This window comes from Cetorhinus maximus, chromosome 13 (genome assembly GCF_964194155.1).
Source record: "Cetorhinus maximus chromosome 13, sCetMax3.hap1.1, whole genome shotgun sequence".
NCBI classification, from domain to species: domain Eukaryota; kingdom Metazoa; phylum Chordata; class Chondrichthyes; order Lamniformes; family Cetorhinidae; genus Cetorhinus; species Cetorhinus maximus.
In genome coordinates, this window is record NC_135891.1 from 70,251,034 (window position 1) to 70,268,980 (window position 17,947).

The following is a 17,947-nucleotide window of genomic DNA, read 5'->3' on the forward strand; positions in this document are numbered from 1 at the left end:
TCTTCAGCGGCGTGTGCGGGAGCCCCAGCCGCCCCTTCTTCCTGAGGGTGCTGCTCCTCCCTCTTCCCAGCCAGGCACCTCTGTCACTCTCTTCTCTATCATCTCCACTCTCTGTACGCCACGAGGCATACAGCTAGGTCACCAGGCTCCATGCTCCTGATGTAATCCTCCTGCAGGATGAAAGAGAGAGACACGTGGTTTAGCATGGGTGGACTAAGACCTGTCCTGGTTAAGTGTGAAGGTCTCTTAACACATCCCAGAGAGTGCTGACCACCACTTGGATGGCCAGAATTTAGTGCGCTGCATGGCTGCCCGAGACCCCATCCAAAACCGCCCCGCTCCACCTGACCGATTGGCAGCAGCTTTGCCCATTGGACTGCATGCTGTGCTCTCAGCTCAGGCACAGGCATTCTCCTAACCCGCACTGCAAGGCTGCACTGTTAGCTTGAACCATGGGGAAGACTGGTCCAAACCGGGATGATGACATTGAAAGGGGCTGTGAGTCCACTAAAACGCTCATTAGTTTGCAGTCTGTGCTCGAGGGGTGAAAAGCTCTGGAGCATTTGGTGGCACTTTCATGCCTCTGCATTGTTTGAGTGGGCAGATAAGCTACTAGAGGCCCCACTCCAATCATGTCAATGTGGCTGCATCTGAACCGTCTCAGCTGCAGAGGAAAGGGACACCTTGTATAGAGTGACCAAATGTGTAGTTGTTTCCCTCGCCGCCACCCCGCCCCCCCCACCTCCACCCTGCACATGCTTGTGCGCTACCTTCATCAGCAGGGGCACCTTTTCCCCCCCACCGCTTCAAAGTCGCCTCGTGCAGTGCAGCCTTTGCCCCCACCCCATGTGCCTCAACCTTGAAGTCCAACAGGCGTCCCTCGCGAGCGCTGCGCAATGTTACTGTGCACTCACCTCCGGATTTCCCTCAAAGCGCAGCCTGTCAAGTACACACCTTTTATGTTGTGAAACCAATTTGTGCCCTTCTCGTCATATTGTCCACTCGCCATTGAACATGCCCAACATCAGTGGGTATGGATGATTCCACCCACTGTTACAGCATTACACAATGGATAGTGTAACTGATAACCTCAATGCTTAGAGTTAAGGAAAAAACAATTGAGGAACCATTACACTGCTGAGTCAAAACTCCACATGATATCAAGAAACAGCTGGAGGCACTAGATACTGCAAAGGCTATGGGCCCTGACAATATTCCTGCAATAGTACTGAAGACTTGTGGCCCAGAACTTGCTGCACCCCTAGCCAAGCTGTTCCAGTACAGCTACAACACTGGCACTTACCCAGCCATGTGGAAAATTGCCCAGATATGTCCTGTCCACAAAAAGCAGGACAAATCCAACCTGGTCAATTACCACCCCAACAGTCTACTCTCGATCATCAATAAAGTAATGGAAGGGGTTATCAACACTGCTATCAAGCGGCACTTGCTTAGCAATAACCTGCTTACTGATGCCCAGTTTGGGTTCCGCCAGGGCCACTCGCTCCTGACCTCATTACAGCCTTGGTTCAAACATGGACAAAAGAGCTGAACTCCCGAAGTGAGGTGAGAGTGACTGCCCTTAACATCAAGGCAGCATTTGACTGAGTATGGCATCAAGGAGCCCTAGCAAAACTGGAGTCAATGGGAATCATGGGGAACACTCTCTGCTGGTTGGAATCATACCGAGCACGAAGGAAGATGGTTGTGCTTGTTGGAGGTCAGTCATCTCAGCTCCAGGACATCACTGCAGGAGTTCCTCTGGGTAGTGTCCTCGACCCAACTATCTTCAGCTGCTTCATCAATGACCCTCCTTCCATCATAAGGTGAGAAGTGGAGATGTTCACCGATGATTGCACAATGTTCAGCACCATTCACGACTCCTCAGACACTGAAGCAGTCCATGTCCAAATGCAGCAAGACCTGGACAATATACAGGCTTGGGCTGACAAGTGGCAAGTAACATTCGCGCCACATAAGTGTCAGGCAAAGGCCATCTCCAATAAACAAGAATCCAACCACTGCCCCTTGACATTCAATGGCATTACCATCACTGAATCCCCTACTATTATAACTGGGGGTTACCATTGATCAGAAATTGAACTGGACTAGCCACATAAATGCTGTGGCTACAAGAGCAGATCAGAGGCTAAGAATCGTGCGGCTCCCCAAAGCCTGTCCACCATCTACAAGGCACAAGCCAGGAGTGTGATGGAATACTCTCCATTTGTCTGGATGAGTGCAGCTCCCACAACATTCAAGAAGCTGGGCACCATCCAGGACAAAGCAGCCCGCTGGATTGGCCCCACATCCACAAACACTCACTCCTTGCACCACTGATGCACAGTAGCAGCAGTGTGTACCATCTACAAGATGCACTGCAGGAACTCACCAAGGCTCCTTAGACAGCACCTTCCAGACCCTCGACCGCTACCATCTAGAAGGACAAGGGCAGCAGATAGATGGGAACACCACCACCTGGGAGTTCCCCTCCAAGCCACTCACCATCCTGACTTGGAAATATATCACCGTTCCTTCACTGTCGCTGGGTTCAAATCCTGGAACTCCCTTCCTAACAGCACTGTGGGTGTACCTACACCATATGGACTGCAGCGGTTCAAGAAGGCAGCTCACCACCACCTTCTCAAGGGCAACTAGGGATGGGCAATAAATGCTGGCCTAGCCAGCGAAGCCCACATCCTGTGAATGTATTACAGAAAAAGCTATAGGCCACCCCAGGAAGGAGATAGTGGAGAAAGTCGGCAGGCTGATTGTAGAAAGATGTAAGAAATACAGAGTAGTGATAATGGGGAACTTCAATTATCCTAATATAGAGTGGGATAGTAGCAGTGAAAGGGCAAAGCGTGGGAGGAAATCCTGAAGTATACGAGAGAACTTCCTTGATTGATGTACTTCCAGCCCAATGAGAAAGGAAGCAGTGCTGAATCTAGTCCTGGGAATGAACTGGGGCAAGTGGAGCATGTTTCAGTGAGAGAGCATTTGGGGATCAGTGATTATAATGTCATCGAATTTAGAACAGTCATGGAAAAGGACAAGGTACGGTCTTGTGTAAAAATATTTAACTGAAGGAGGGCTAACTCCAGTGAGTCCACTGATACAGAAGCAAAACATTACAGATGCCGTAAATCTGAAATAAAAACAAACAAATGCTGGGAATGCTTAGCTGATCAGAGAGAGAAACAGAGTTAGCATTTCAGCTTGATAATCCTTCATCACCTGTTCTGATGAAAGATCATTGACCTGAAATGTTAACTGTGTTCCTCTCTGCTGGTGCTGACTGACCAGCTGTGTTGTTACTGGGTTGTTACTGGATTGTTACTAGATTGCTTTGATAGATTGGCAGGTATAAGCCTAAACTCTTTCCCAAGATGAGGAAAGAAAATTCTGCCAAACCTCCTGGATGACTACATATACAGTGAATGAAATGAAACAGGAAAAGGAAACTTCTGATCAATGTGTGGTTGGTAATTCAGCAGAAAAACAAACAGAATACAATATAGAACTGAAATAAGAGGAGACAAGAGAATACGAACAAAGATTAGTCAGTAATATAAAAGGAACACAACCTTTAATAAACGTATAATCAGTAAAAGGGTCATCAAAGCAAAGATGGGACTGATTCGGAACTAGAAAAGATCTTGTGAAGGCAGAGGGCATGGCTTGAGTCAGCCAGTTGTGGATTCAAGTACCATTCAGGGAGTTAAGCACAAAACTCTGGGCTGATCCTCCAAAGCAGTACTGAGGGTATGCTGCACTATCAGAGATGCTGTCTTTTGGATGAGACGTTAAACCGAGGTCTCACCTGCACTCTTGGGTAAGAGATTCACTATTTCAAAGAAGAACAGGAGCGTTCTCCCAGTTCCCTGGCCAATATCTATCCCTAAATCAACATCACTAAATCAAATTATCTGCTCATTATCACATTACATTTGAATTTTTGAGGAAGTAACAGAGAAGATTGATGAAGGGAATGCGATGGACGTCTGTATGGATTTTAAGAAAGCATTTGACAAAGTACCACTTAAAAGGCTGGTTAACAAAATGGAGGCTCATGGAGTAGGAGAGTCAATGTCAGTGTGAATTAAAAAACAAGCTCATCACCAGAAACCAGCGAGTCGTGCTAAATGCTTATTTTTCAGTCTGGAGGAGGTGTACAGTGACGATCCCCAGGTTCAGTGGCAGGATCACTACTTTTTTGATATATTTAAATGACTTGGATCTTAGAATATAGTGTAAAGTTTCAAAATCTTCCTGTGATTCCAAACTTGGAGGAGTGGCTGATAGTGAGGATGATCCCACTCGCCCGCAACAGGACATTGATAGACCAGCAGAATGGGCAGACAAATAGCAAATTTAATACAGAGAAATGTGAGGTGATACATTTTGGAAGAATGGATAGGAAGAGGCAATATATGTTTAATGGCACATTCCTAAAGAGTGTGCATGAGCAGAAGGACCTGGGAGTGCATATATATTGATCTTTGAAGGTAACAGGACATATTGAGACAATGATTAGCAAAGTTTATGGGATTTTGCTTTTCAGAAATAGAGGCATTGTGTACAAGAACAGAAAAGTTATGTTGAACCTTTATAAAGCTCTGGTTAGGCCCCAACTAGAATATTGCATCTGTTCTGGTCACCACACGTTAAGAAGGATGTGAGGGTCCATGAGAGGATGTAGGGGGAATTACCAGAATGGTTCCTGGGATGAGGGGATTTTTAGCTATAAGGTTAGGCTGGAGAAGCTGAGGATTGTTCTACTTGGAGCAAAGATTGAGGGGAGATTTGATGGCGGTGTACAAGATTATGACACGTTTGCATAAGGTGGACAAAGAAAAACTGTTCCCATTAGCTGATGGTACAAGGACGAAGGGGACACAGATTTAAGGTTTTGGGCAGGAGATGCAGGGGGAAGTGTGAGGAAGAACCTTTTTTACACAGCGAGTGGGAATGACCTGGAACTTGCCGACCATGAAGGCGGTGGAAGTAGAGGCGATCAACACAGGTATTTAAAAAGGAAAAGAGTAAGTAAAGTGAATATTGGTCCTCTAGAGAGTGACAGTGGGGAGTTAACAGTAGATAATAAGGAAATGGTGGAAGAAATGAACAAATATTTTACTCTGTGTTCACTATAGAGGATACAAAAAGCTTTCCAATAATAGCTGCAAATGAGGAAGTGAACGGGAGAAAGGAACCTGGTGAAATTGAAATCACTAGGGAAACGATACCGAGCAAATTGATGGAGCTGCAGGCTGGCAAGTCTCCGGGTCCCGGTGGACTACATCCTAGAGGCTTAAAAGAGGTGGCTAATGAGGTAGTCGATGAGCTGATGTTAATTTTCCAAAATTCCCTAGATTTTGGAAAGATTCCATCAAATTGGAAAGTAGCAAATAAAATCCCTCTATTCAAGAAGGGAGGGAGGCTGAAAACAGGGAACTATAGGTCAGTTATCTTGATGTATGTTGTGGGGAAGTTATTAGAATCGATCATTAAGGAGGATATAGCTGGGCACTTAGAAGAGCTCAAGGCAATCGGGAAGAGTCAGCACGGTTTTGTGAAAGGAAAATCATGTTTAACCAATTTATTGGAGTTTTTTGAAGGAGTAACATGCGCAGTGGATAAAGGGAAGCCTGTAGATGTACTGCACTTGGATTTCCAAAAGGCATTGCTAAGGTGCCATATCAAAGATTATTACAGAAAATAAAAGCACATGGTGTATTGGGTAACATATTAGCATGGATAGAAGATTGACTGGCTGGCAGAAAGCAGAGAGTCTGCATAAGTGTGTCTTTTTCTGATTGATAGGATGTGACATGTGGAGTCCCACAGGGATCTGTACTGGGTCCTCAACTTTTTACGATTTACATCAATGACTTAGATGAGGGGAGTGAAGACATGGTAGCTAAATTTACAGATGACACAAATATAGGTAGGAAAATATGTTGTGAAGAGGACATGAGGAGGATGTAGATGGATATAGACAGGCTGAGTGAGTGGGCAAAGATCTGGCAAAGTTTAATGTGGGAAAATATGAAGTTATTCACTTTGGCAGGAAGAACAAAAAAGCAGAGTATAACTTAAATGGAGGACGGCTGCAGAATTATGAGGTGCAGAGGGATCTAGGTGTTCTAGTACATGAGTCACAAAAAGTTAGTATGCAGGTACAGCAAATAATTAAGAAGGCTAATGGAATGCTATCCTTTATTATGAGAGGGATTGAACATAAGAGTAAGGATGTTATGCTTCAGTTATACAGGGCATTGGTGAGACTGCACCTCGAATACTGTGCAGTTTTGGTCTCCTTATTTAAGGAAGGATGTAAATTCATTGGAGGCGGTTCAGAGGAGGTTTACTAGATTGATACCTGAAATGAGTGGATTGTCTTATGAGGAAAGGCTGGACAGACTGGGCTTGTTTCCACTGGAGTTTAGAAGAGTGAGGGGTGATTTGATTGAAGTATACAAGATCCTGAACGGCCTTGACAAGGTGGACGTCGAAAGGATGTTTCCTCTTATGGGTGAGTCCAGAACTAGGGGGCACTGTTTTAAAATTAGGGAGCGCCCTTTTTGGACAGAGATGAGAATTTTTTTCTCTCAGAGGGTTGTGTGACTTTGGAAGTCTCTGCCTCAGAAGGTGGTGGAGGCGGGGTCATTGAATATTTTTAAGGCGGAGGTAGATAGATTCTTGTTAGGCAAGGGAATCAAAGGTTATCGGGGTTAGATGGGAATGTGGAAATCGAAACACAAGAAGATCAGCTGTGATCTTTTTGAATGGTGGAGCAGGCTCGAGGGGCCAAATGGTCTACTCCTGTTCCTATTTCTAATGTTCTTATAAATTGATGGGTGCTGAGGGAAATAAACTTGCAGCATTACAGGGATAGCACTTGCAAGTGAGACTGACTGGATTGCTCTATTGAGAGAACATGACATGGACTTGATGGGCTGAATGGCCTCATTCTGGGTTGTGATGAATCTATGTTCCATTTGAAAACAAGGAAAAGAATTTTAAGATCAAGATGTTGTTTAAATGGGAGCCATTGTCAGTCAGAGAGCACAGGGATGAGGGATGATTGGGACTTGGAGCGAGTTAGGATATGGGTGGAAGTGTTTGGATGAGCAAGGTTTACAGATGATGGAAGATGGAAAGTTGGCTAAGTGTGTGTTGGAATAATCAAATCCGGAAGTAGCAACAGCACAAATGACGGTTTCAGCAGCAAATGGGCTGAGACGGGGAAATTTGATTGATTATGTATTGTACGGAAAGTCTTTGGAAGTTTTAAGCTTGCCTTTTTTTCCCCATCAATGACATCAAGACCCCAACATCATCAGCTAGGGAAGCTCCACTGCTGTTGGATTTGGAAGTGACATCTGCTCCACGCTGCACCATCAAACCATCAGGAATCACAGTTACTGTCAATGCCCTCATGAATGTTATTCTGCTTCCACCTAACTCCAAACCAGTCACGCTGTCCAGTATAATCATGGTAAGCAATTTAATTCTCACTTTATGCAGAGTTCCATCTGTCACACACAGTCCCGACTGTCACACACCATTCCGTCTGTCATGGTGTGTCCCGATTGTCACACATAGTCTCATCTGTCATGGTGTGCCCCGACTGTCTTACACAGTCCTATCTGCCATGGTGTATCCCAACTGTCTCACGCAGTTCCATCTGTCATGGTGTGTCCTGACTGTCACACACAGTTCCATCTGTCATGATGTGCCCTGACTGTCATGCACTATTCCTACTGTCATGGTGTGTCCTGACTGTTACGCACAGTCCCGTCTGTCATGGTGTGTCCCAACTGTCTTGCATAGTTTCGTCTGTCATGGTGTGTCCTGCCTATCACGCATAGTTTCGTCTGTCATGGTGTGTCCTGCCTATCACGCACAGTTTCGTCTGTCATGGTGTGTCCCGACTCACACACAGTCCCGTCTGTCATGGTGTGTCCCGTCAGTTACACTGGGCTGGATTTTCAAATGGCCTGGGGTGGGCTGGGGGAATCCAGTGAGGCTGGCCTTTGAAAATCGCAGGTTGTGCCAGAATTCCAACACCTTCCAGACAGAATTGAACTCTCAATTGGGCGGAAGGAGCAAGAAAGGCGCCAGTCTTTAATTAACGGTCTCTTAAGTTTCATAGCCCTAGGCCCATTAAGTGACCTGACAGTCTACCTGTGTCTTTTGGGGAGTCTCTCAGTGTTTACATTATGTTGCCTTGACAGTCACACACGTTAACTCCAATAATTATGTATAAGGGAAGAATGAGCCTGAAACTGGTCTTTTACCTCAAGCTGGTTTATTCTTCAGCCAGCTCAACAAAATAACAAACTCCCAATTCCTTTCCCCACCGCAGTGTTACAGCTGCACCCATTTATACTATTTGGATGAACCAATTAAGCTAAATTAACAAAACAAGGGACAAATTAAAAAGCAGCCCCTGAAAGGGATACTGCAGAAAGAAAAGCAAAGTCTTAAAGAAAACTTACAAATTTCAAATTAAACATGATTAAGGGGGTTGATAAAACCCCCCCAGCCCCCGTGGTGCCCACCAAGTACGGGAGGCCTGGACACCATGTGCTCCCTCTCCAGGGACACCCGACCGCGAACATAGCCGTGGAGGAGGGGCAGACAGTCGAGTTGGACGATCCCCTCGATTGCTCGCTGCCTGGACCTATTAAGGGCCAATTTGGCCGGGCCCAGGAGCAGGTTCACAAGGAGGTCCTCCTCACTCCTGACCCCCGTCCGCACTAGGTGCCCATAGATCAGGAGCATGGGGCTGAAGAGCAAACAAAACAGAAGCAAAAAGCTTTTCATATAACTAAAAGGGGTGCACAGCCTTCGACAACTAACATAGGCATGGTCCACGGACTCTGTACCCATTTATGGGTGAGCCAATGTCCATTATCTGTTTAAAAAATGCAATTGTCTTAATTGTATAATTCCCAGTCAACAAGATATTTTTTATTGGCCCTTGACAATTTAATTGCTGATATATTGACACTGCTGATACAGTGTCCCGACAGTCAGACAGTGACCCATCAGTCACACAGTACCCTGACAGTCAGACAGTGCCCTGACAGTCACACAATACCCTGAAAGTCACACAGTGCCCCAAACAGTCACACAGTGACCCATCAGTCACACAGTACCCTGACAGTAACACAGTGCCCCGACAGTCACACAATGACCCATCAGTCACACAGTACCATAACGGTCAGATAATGCCCCGATAGCCACACAGTGACCCTTCAGTCACACAGTACCCTGACAGTCACACAGTGCCCCGACAGTCACACAGTGACACATCAGTCTCTGACAGTCAGGCAGTGCCCTGTCTATCACACAGAATCCCGATGGTTACGGTGTCTGGACAGCCACACATCGTCCCGACAGTCACGCAGTCCCAACAGTTGTTATGACCGGTCCCCAGGCAAGGGCCCCCAATTTGTTATGATCCCGGATGAGATACCCCAAATTGTTAACTTCCCGAATGGGACCCCAATTTTGTTATGGTCCCGGGTGATGAGGAATGAGCTGGCTCCCTTTCTTTATTCAACCGCCTTGGTTGGTCGCAACAAGGCTAATTCAAAAGGGGTCCCTTCCCTCGTGGATACCCTTTCCCAATCCAAATGTATTTATGTTTTAGAAGGAGCCATTTTAACCTGGCTTTCTTGAGTCAAAGAAAGAGTAAGTTTATCAGTTACCAAAACCCAAGAAAAAATAATAAAAGTGCAATACACATACACACAGATCGGAAATGAAAAGTTGAGTCTGAAAATAAAAGTTAAAAAAAGATATACAAATCAGTCCTTGGCCTGTCTGTGAGGAGTAGGTAGCGAAACATGGCAGCTATTAAGTTCGGTAATTCCATTGGAGCTGACTTTAGCAGTTGAGCAGTTGATTCGGAGACACTTGGTTCTGCAGGTTAGCTGAAGGAGCTGTCCTGTTTCCTTTTTGACTGACTTTTCTGACTTGCCCCCAGTGAGAGACAGAGAGAGATAGAGACTTACCTGCAAGCTGTAGGGATGCCTAGTTGATTTTCTTCTGCTGTGATCCTCACGTCCCACACTCACTAGCACACCAGTACTAGAACACACAGATCAGGTTTGCAGCTAGCTTTTTAACCCAATTCCTTGTATATTCCTGGAAGGGAAAAAAACAGACATATCTTTCGCCCAGAATCTGCTTTCTTTCAACTCAGATCATTTCCACATTCTGGGATGGAACTCAACAGGAGATGGTTTCTGCTATAACAAAAACAAAAATACCTGGAAAAACTCAGCAGGTCTGACAGCATCTGTGGAGAGGAGCATAGTTAACGTTTCGAGTCCGCATGACTCTTCAACAGAACTCTGTTGAAGAGTCATGCGGACTCGAAACGTTAACTGTGCTCCTCTCTGCAGATGCTGCCAGACCTGCTGAGTTTTTCCAGGTATTTTTGTTTTTGTTTTGGATTTCCAGCATCCGCAGTTTTTTGCTTTTATCTTATAGTTTCTGCTGTGATGGTAATCAGCCTCCATTATCTCCACAACCACAGGAGATTAAAGTTCAGTCTTTTGCATTACATCTCTCCCTTTTCAGTGCCTCTGTCTGAAATAGGCCGTGACTTTTAGGTGCAACATTCTATGGTCTCTCTGAGCTGGTTGGTCAAGTGAGATCCGCATAGGAATTTTTCCAGAAAGTTGTAACTTTACATTCTCGGCTATCTTTTCACACACACACACACACACACGCACCACTAGCCTTAGTCAATATTTTCTCTCCAGTTCTAACCGGGTCCCTTTAAGTTCTGGACAGGGTGTCTGCAATCACATTAGATTTCCCAGCAATGTGGGTGGTTTGTAGGTGCTATGGTTGGAGAAAAAAACTCCAGTGAAATAATCTGGTATTTTGTGTCCTAAACTTTTCCACAAAGGTTAACAGGTTGTGTAGACTGTGGTCTCTCTGTATCTATTTCGAACGTATATCTCAAAGTGTCTGAGAGCCAGTAATAAACCGAGAGTTTCCTTTTCCATTGTGGAATACCGTTCCTGATTGTTTAGCTTTTTGGGGGAATTCCTGATTGGTCTCTCTATCCCTGATTTGCCTTCCTGGAGGAGGACAGCCCCTACCCCGATGTCACTCTCATCGATGGCTACTTTAAATGTTCGGTTAAAGTTCAGAGCTCCAAGCACAGCCTCATCTATTAAAATGGCTTTCAGCTTTTTGAAAGCTGTCTGGCATTTCTCAGTCCATACTACCTTGGCTTTTTTCTGTCGTTGGTCTAATAGCGGGGCGGCTACTGTGCTGAAGTTTGGGATGAACTCGTGGTAGAACCCACACATCCCCAAGACCCTCATGATTTCCTGTTTCGTTGTGGGATTGGGGAACAGCGCAACTGCTTGTACCTTTGCAGCTCTGGGCTGCACTTGTCCCTGGCACACTACATGTCCTAGATAGGTCACCTGAGCCTTAGCGAACTCGTAGTACAGCTGACTGTACTTTCTGGAAGAGGGCTGCTAGTTGCTGTAAGTGAGTTTCCCAGGTGTCTCTGTACACTAGAAGGTCATCTACACTATGCAATTGGATAAGCCACCACTACCTGGTTCATCAGCCTTTGAAAGGTGACTGGGGCATTTTGGAGTCCAAATGGCATGACTTGACACTGGTATAACCCATCCGGAGTTACAAAGGCAGAGATTTCCTTCGCTGGGGCCGTCAAGGGAACCTGCCAGTATCCTGTGAGTAAATCTGTCTTCGTGATATAGGCTGCTTTACCTATCCTATCTATGCCGTCTTCCAGCTGGGGTATCGGGTAGGAGTCGGCTCGGGTCACTGCATTAACTTTACGGTAGTCGATGCAGCTGTCTGGCTTGGGCACGAGCACAACTGGGGAGCTCCAGCTACTGCTGCTAGACTCTGTTAGTTGGTGCTCCAGCATGTTGTTAATCTCCTCTTGGACCTGGACCAGCTTCTCTGGGCCTAGACGATAAGGATGTTGCTTTATGGAAGGGGCCTCTCCCACATCCACATCATGTAGAGCTAGTGTGGTGCAGCCTGGCTTGTCTCTGCACAAGTCTCTAAATGCAATGAGTAGCCTCATCAAGTCTGCTCGCTGTTCTAAAGTTAGGCTGGTGAATAAGGAGTCTAAGTTTTCTAGTATCTTGGTGTTGGTCAGCCTGGTAGGGGGTTCAATGTGGGCCTCACCCACGCCTCTCTCCAATTCATCCCCACTGCTACCCTCGTCCTCCAGGTCAGTGGCAATGGGACAGACCATTACTTGTTTGTCCCCTTTTGGACTGTAATATTGCTTTATCATGTTGACATGTCACAGCCTTTGCTTTTTCTCCTGATCTGGGGTCTCAGTTAGATAGTTCACTTCCCCAAGTTGCTTTGCTACTCTGTACGGGCTACTGAACCAGGCCTGTAAGGGTTCACCTGGTATTGGTAGGAGCACTAACACATGGTCTCCAGGCTGAAAGGTTCAGGTCTTGGCATGTCTGTTGACCTGTTATTTTCATAGCCGTCTGGGAGATTTTCACTGCTCTCGGGCCACCCCGCAGGCTCTCAGGAGCCGCTCCCGGAACACGGCTACGTAATCCAACATGGAGAGAAAGCTCCCCCTTCTGCTCTAAAAACCCCTCCTTGATTCGTTTCAGAGGCCCTCGCATTTGGTGCCTGTAAGCTAATTCAAGCGGAGTAAAACCGGTGGACTCATTGGCTGAGTCCCTGGTAGCGAACTGAAGGAAACCTAGCCCTTTATCCCAGTCCCGGGGGTACTCATGGCAGTGTGCCCTGATCATTGTTTTTAGGGTTTGGTGGTACCATTCTCACACCCCCTGTGACTGTGGGTGATATGCTGAAGACTTCAGCTGGGTCACACCCAGGTTACCCATGATTTCCTGGAATATTTCGGACATGAAATTTGAGCCCTGATCTGACTGGATCTCGGTGGGTAGACCCACCAGGTAAAGAATTGGATCAATTCCCTTGCCACTGTTTTGGCAGATATGGTTTTCTGGGAAACGAGTTGTCACATCCATGATGGTAAGGGTATGACTGTGGCCCCATTTTTGTTTTAGTTGGGGGCCCCACACAGTCCACTAACACTTTGCTGAATAGCTCTCCAAAAGCTGGCATGGGAATCATAGGTGCAGGCTGGGGTTTTCCCATAACCTGGCACGTGTGGCAGGCTCTGCAAAACCTTATGACATCCCTGTAGAGGTGCAGCCAGTAAAAATTCTGGCTGATGTGGGCTTAGAGTTTTGTGTATCCCAACATGCCCAGCTATTGGAATTTCGTGAGCTAGCTGCAAGGTTTGCCCACGGTACCTCAGTGGCAGCACTACCTGGTGGATCACTGTCCACTCCTAGTCTGCAGGTATGTGACGGGGTCTCCATTTCCTCAATAGCACCTCATTTTTAATGTAGTATTATTCAGGGACTGCTTCTGTCTCTGCTTCAGTGGGGGCAGTCTGAGCTAATGTTTTTAACAGTGGGTCAGCTTGCTGGGCTGCTACCAAGAACGATCAATTCATTAGTTCCTAAGGGTCTTCTAGCCTCCTGACAAATATTTCAGATAATCAGACCATGGGGTCTTCTGTCTGAAGTGCCCCTTCAGCCTCCAGTGATGGAGCTTGTCTGGCCATGGGCCTCATTACCACACAGTCAGGGAAAATGCCAGGTACTTTCTTCCGTACTTGTTCTGTCTCCCTGACCTAGGTGGGCTTCTCTGAGACCACTGGCGATGCCATTAACTTTGATCCCACCAGGTCATTGCTGAGGAGCAGGTCAACCCCGTTCACAGGCAAACTGGGGATGACTCCCATTGTCACTGGTCCTGACACAAGGTCGCACTCTAGATGCACACAGTATAAGGTGATGGGCATGTACCATCCTTCAATCCCCTTTACCAGTGCCTTGGCACTTATGGCACTCTCTGGTGGGAAGGTCATGCCTTCTCCCATAGTAGAGTCTGGCTGACCCCTGTATCCTTCAGTATCACTATAGGCCGACACACCTCGCCCTGGGGAAATGTGGCCACCTTTCCTTCGGATACAAAATCCTTGTAATTCTCAGAGATTCGTTTAACCTCATCCATACTCTCAGGAGTGCATCTAAGGGATTCACAGCTGCAGTCAGAGCCATAGCCTGGTCTGACATGCTCTCTGACTGACTCCCATTGTCTGCACTGGGTGAATGTGCCCTGATAAATCCCACTTGTTTTTTCTGTAACCTCCAGCAATTGGCCTGGAGGTGCCCTACCCTTCAGCAGTTAAAACACACAGGCATCTTGGCCTCACTTTTCATCTCAGCACCGCCCTTTCTGTCCTGAGGAGGGCCCCCAGAATCTCCCTCTCTCCCATGGGTCTCAATTTCCTATCACTCTTCCCCCCCCGCCTCTACTCTTCCCAGTTAGTTGGATGTGACTAGGGGAGGGTCTCTTCTGGGACAAGGGTTTGTGGATCAGCTCATAATCATCAGCCAGTGTGGCTGCCTGCCTGGCCCCTGTTACACTTTGTTCTTCTAGGTGGGTTCTTATTGGGAAGAGTGGGGAGTTTTTAAACTCCTCAGGGAGAATTATTTCACAGAGGTTTTCATGTGGCTTCTGTTTTAAGTTCCCTCACCCACTGGTCAAAAGCAAGTTGCTTAAGCCTTTCAAATTCCAGATATGTCTGGTCAGGCCATTTCCTGAGGGTATGGAATTTCTGACAGTACAGTTCCGGCACTAACTGGTACGCACTTAAAACAGGCCTTTTTCTGCCTGCGAGTCAGTGGCACTTTCCTCAGGCTGGAGGGAGTAAACCACCTGAGCCTTCTCTGAAAGTTTACTCTGCAGTAATAAGGACCAATGTTGGACTGGCCACTTTAACTGCTGTGCTAACCGCTCGAAAGATATAAAGAAGGCTTCCCCTCTACTAAATCAAACTCAGGGATTAAATGAGCAAACCAGGTTGCCTCATGTCTTAATGTCTGAGCTATTGGTGTCTTCAAGGGACGCAGTAGGATTCCTGCCTCTCACTTTGAGCTGTTTTAGTTTAAACTCCCTTTCCCTCTCTTTGTCCTGAAATTCTCTCTTCTCTCCATGCCCTTTCCTGTCTTTCCTCTTTCTCGCTTTCTGTTTCCTCTTTCTCTTTTTCCGTTTCCTCTTTCTCTTTCCTTTTCTCTTTCCTGAAATTCTAATTTCTGCTTCTCCAATTTTAATCCCTCTATCGCCGCACTATTTGTTTCATCATCCTCAATTTCCACCTGTAGACTGTTGAACACCCCTTTTAAAGTTTGGGGTTTTCTGGCTTTTGGGCGGAATTCTAATCCTAAGTGCCTCGCTAAATCTTTTAACTGTTTGAAGGACAGAGCTTTTAAATCCCCAAAAGTAACTTCCCCTAATTCTCCTAGAAAAGCACTGGCATCAAATGTGGACATTTCTACACTTTAGTAGTACAGACTCAAGAAAAACTCTTAGCAGTTTTTAAAATTGATTTCAAATGAACAATTTACTTTTCCCATTCTTTCATTTAGTCTGTGGGAACTATTCTGGCACTGAGCCCTGGGCAAGGTCCCTCAATTTGTTATGATCACGGATGAGGAGGAATGAGCTGGCTCCCCTTCTTTATCCTCAGTTGGTCGCAACAAGATTAATTTAAAAGGGATCTTTTCCCTCATGGATACCCTTTCCCAGTCCAAATATATTTATGATTGAGAAGGAATCATTTTAACCAGGCTTTCTTGATCCAAAGAAAGAGTGAGTTTATTAGTTACTTAAAATCTGAGAAAAAATAATAAAAACACAAGACACATACACACAGATCAGAAATAAGAAGTTGAGTCTGCTGAGATGGTAGTCTCCATTGCCTCTGCAATCACAGGAGATTAAAGTTCATCTTTTGCATTGCATCTCTCCCTTTCAAGTGTCTCTGTCTGAAGGAGGCCTTGACACCTTTGAGGTGAGACATTCCATGGTCTCTCTGGTCTAGTCGGTCAAGCATAATCCACATAGGAATTTTGCAGAAAATGGTTATTTTACATTCTCAGGCATCTTTTGCTTATATGTCTTTTTTAAATAAGAACACATTTTCCTTTAAAAAGTTCAATATGCCCTTAAGTAATTTGGGGCTGTGATCCGCTGTTGTGACAATCACACATGTCCCAGACAGTTGCACAGTGCCCTGGACAGTGTCCCAACAGTCACGCAGTGCCCCGATGGTCATGCAGTACCCCGATGGTCAAGCAGTGTCACCTCCTCAAACACTTCAATCGAATTAGTCAATGACCTTCCCATTAACAAATCCATGCTGACTGTCTTTGATTAGTCTATGTCTTTTTAAATGAAGGTTTATGCTGTCCCTCAGAGTTGATTCCAATTATTTGCCCACAACTGAAGTTAACCAGCCTCTAATTACACAGATTATCCCTTCCGCCCTTTTTTAACCACAGCACAACATTGGCAGTGCTCCAATCCCCTGACACACTTGTGGAACCAAAGACAATTGAAATATAATGGTCAGAGTCTCCACAACTTCCTCCCTTGCTTCTTTCAGCACGCTGGGATATATTTCATCTGGGCCTGGCAACTAATCCACTTTCAAAGATGTCAAACCCTTTATTACTCCCTCTCTTACAATGTTTATCCCAGCCAATATTTCACTCACTTCCTCCTTCACTATGTCATCATTATTGGCCATCTTCTTTTATAAAGACAGAGTTCATTAGAAGCCTTACCACATCCTCTGCCTTCAGATACAAGTTACCTTTCTGGTCCCTAATAGGCCCAACTCTTTCCTTAGTTACTCTCTTCATCCTTATGTATTTAGAAAGCATCTTTGGATTAGACAGTCTCTCTCGATCTCCCAACAGTCCCTCTCGATCTCCCGACAGTCTCTCTATGACTTGACAGTCTCTATGTCCCAAAAGAGTGTCAGTGTCTGTTCGGGACACAATGCCAAAGCCACTTCTGAAGTGGAATTCATAGTTCAGGTCCCTTTAAACATTGTTCCTTTCTCATAGCTCAATATAACAAGCCTGCCTCGGATTCCAGATTCCTGCAAGTATTATTCGGCTGGTGAGGTAGTGTATAATAATACACTGCACTAGAATTGTCTGTAGGTGATATTATAAGATAAACACAACACCATTAGACCCCATTTCTCTTCTGCACTAACCAACATAAAATGAAACTGCTACTGTCTGCGTTAGAACAGTAACCCCACAAATAAAAGTAATGGGCTTTCCCTGGGTTTCAAGCAGCATACTCTGTTTGATAAGCAAAAAACTGAAGCTTATGTTAGATACTGAGTGTTCAATACTGCAGCAAGTCTAGAGGAATATGAAAAGTACAGAGGTGAAATTAAAAAGAAAATTAGGAAAACAAAAGGAGGAGATGAAAAAATATTGGCACTTAAAATCAAGAGAAACCCAAAGATGTTTGATAAATTCATAAAGAGGAATTGAATCTGAGCATATTAGACATTCACTAACTTCATCATGCTGTGGTTTCTGCTTCACTGTGTGTCACTGTATACAATACTCTGAATATTATATAAACCATATTACAACTTTCCTATCTTTATAAAATATTGCATCATCTCACTTCCTGAGCGACAATCTTGGGAGAGCCCCTGTCATTTGAATTTATTGTTGCAGGAATCAAAACTGAATGCAAAGGTGTCTCTGATGGGGAAGAAGCTTGCAATGAAATTGGACCTCAAAAGGTAGGACCATTGGCCACTGCACTATATGAGTAAAATGAGACATTATAGACTCCCATGTATCTGAATGTTCACTAGATCCCACTATATGGTCGCAGTTTTGGCCTCGGGCTCCAATCTGCAGGGTGTGCAGATGAGGCCCCTGCAGTCTTGATCTAATTCTGGCAGGTGAACTACAGAAAGCCAAACAGGTGACTGGGTGTAAATCACTGGAGTGAAGCTTCAGGATCGAGCCAGAGTTGC

General features: G+C 45.5%; 2 protein-coding genes across 2 annotated transcripts in view; both read left to right on the forward strand.

Moving 5' to 3' along the window:
- Positions 1 to 14,432, forward strand: part of eapp (e2f-associated phosphoprotein) — a 503,058-nt gene extending 488,626 nt beyond the window's left edge. The window contains exon 7 of the transcript XR_013578457.1: positions 14,415 to 14,432. The gene's annotated coding sequence lies outside the window, so the exon portion shown is untranslated. The remainder of the gene's footprint in view (positions 1 to 14,414) is intronic.
- Positions 1 to 17,947, forward strand: part of pltp (phospholipid transfer protein) — an 86,644-nt gene that overhangs the window by 47,996 nt on the left and 20,701 nt on the right. Inside the window, exons 12-13 of the mRNA XM_078554722.1 lie at positions 7,334 to 7,504; positions 17,640 to 17,707. Coding sequence (XP_078410848.1) covers positions 7,334 to 7,504; positions 17,640 to 17,707 — 239 coding nt within the window. The remainder of the gene's footprint in view (positions 1 to 7,333; positions 7,505 to 17,639; positions 17,708 to 17,947) is intronic.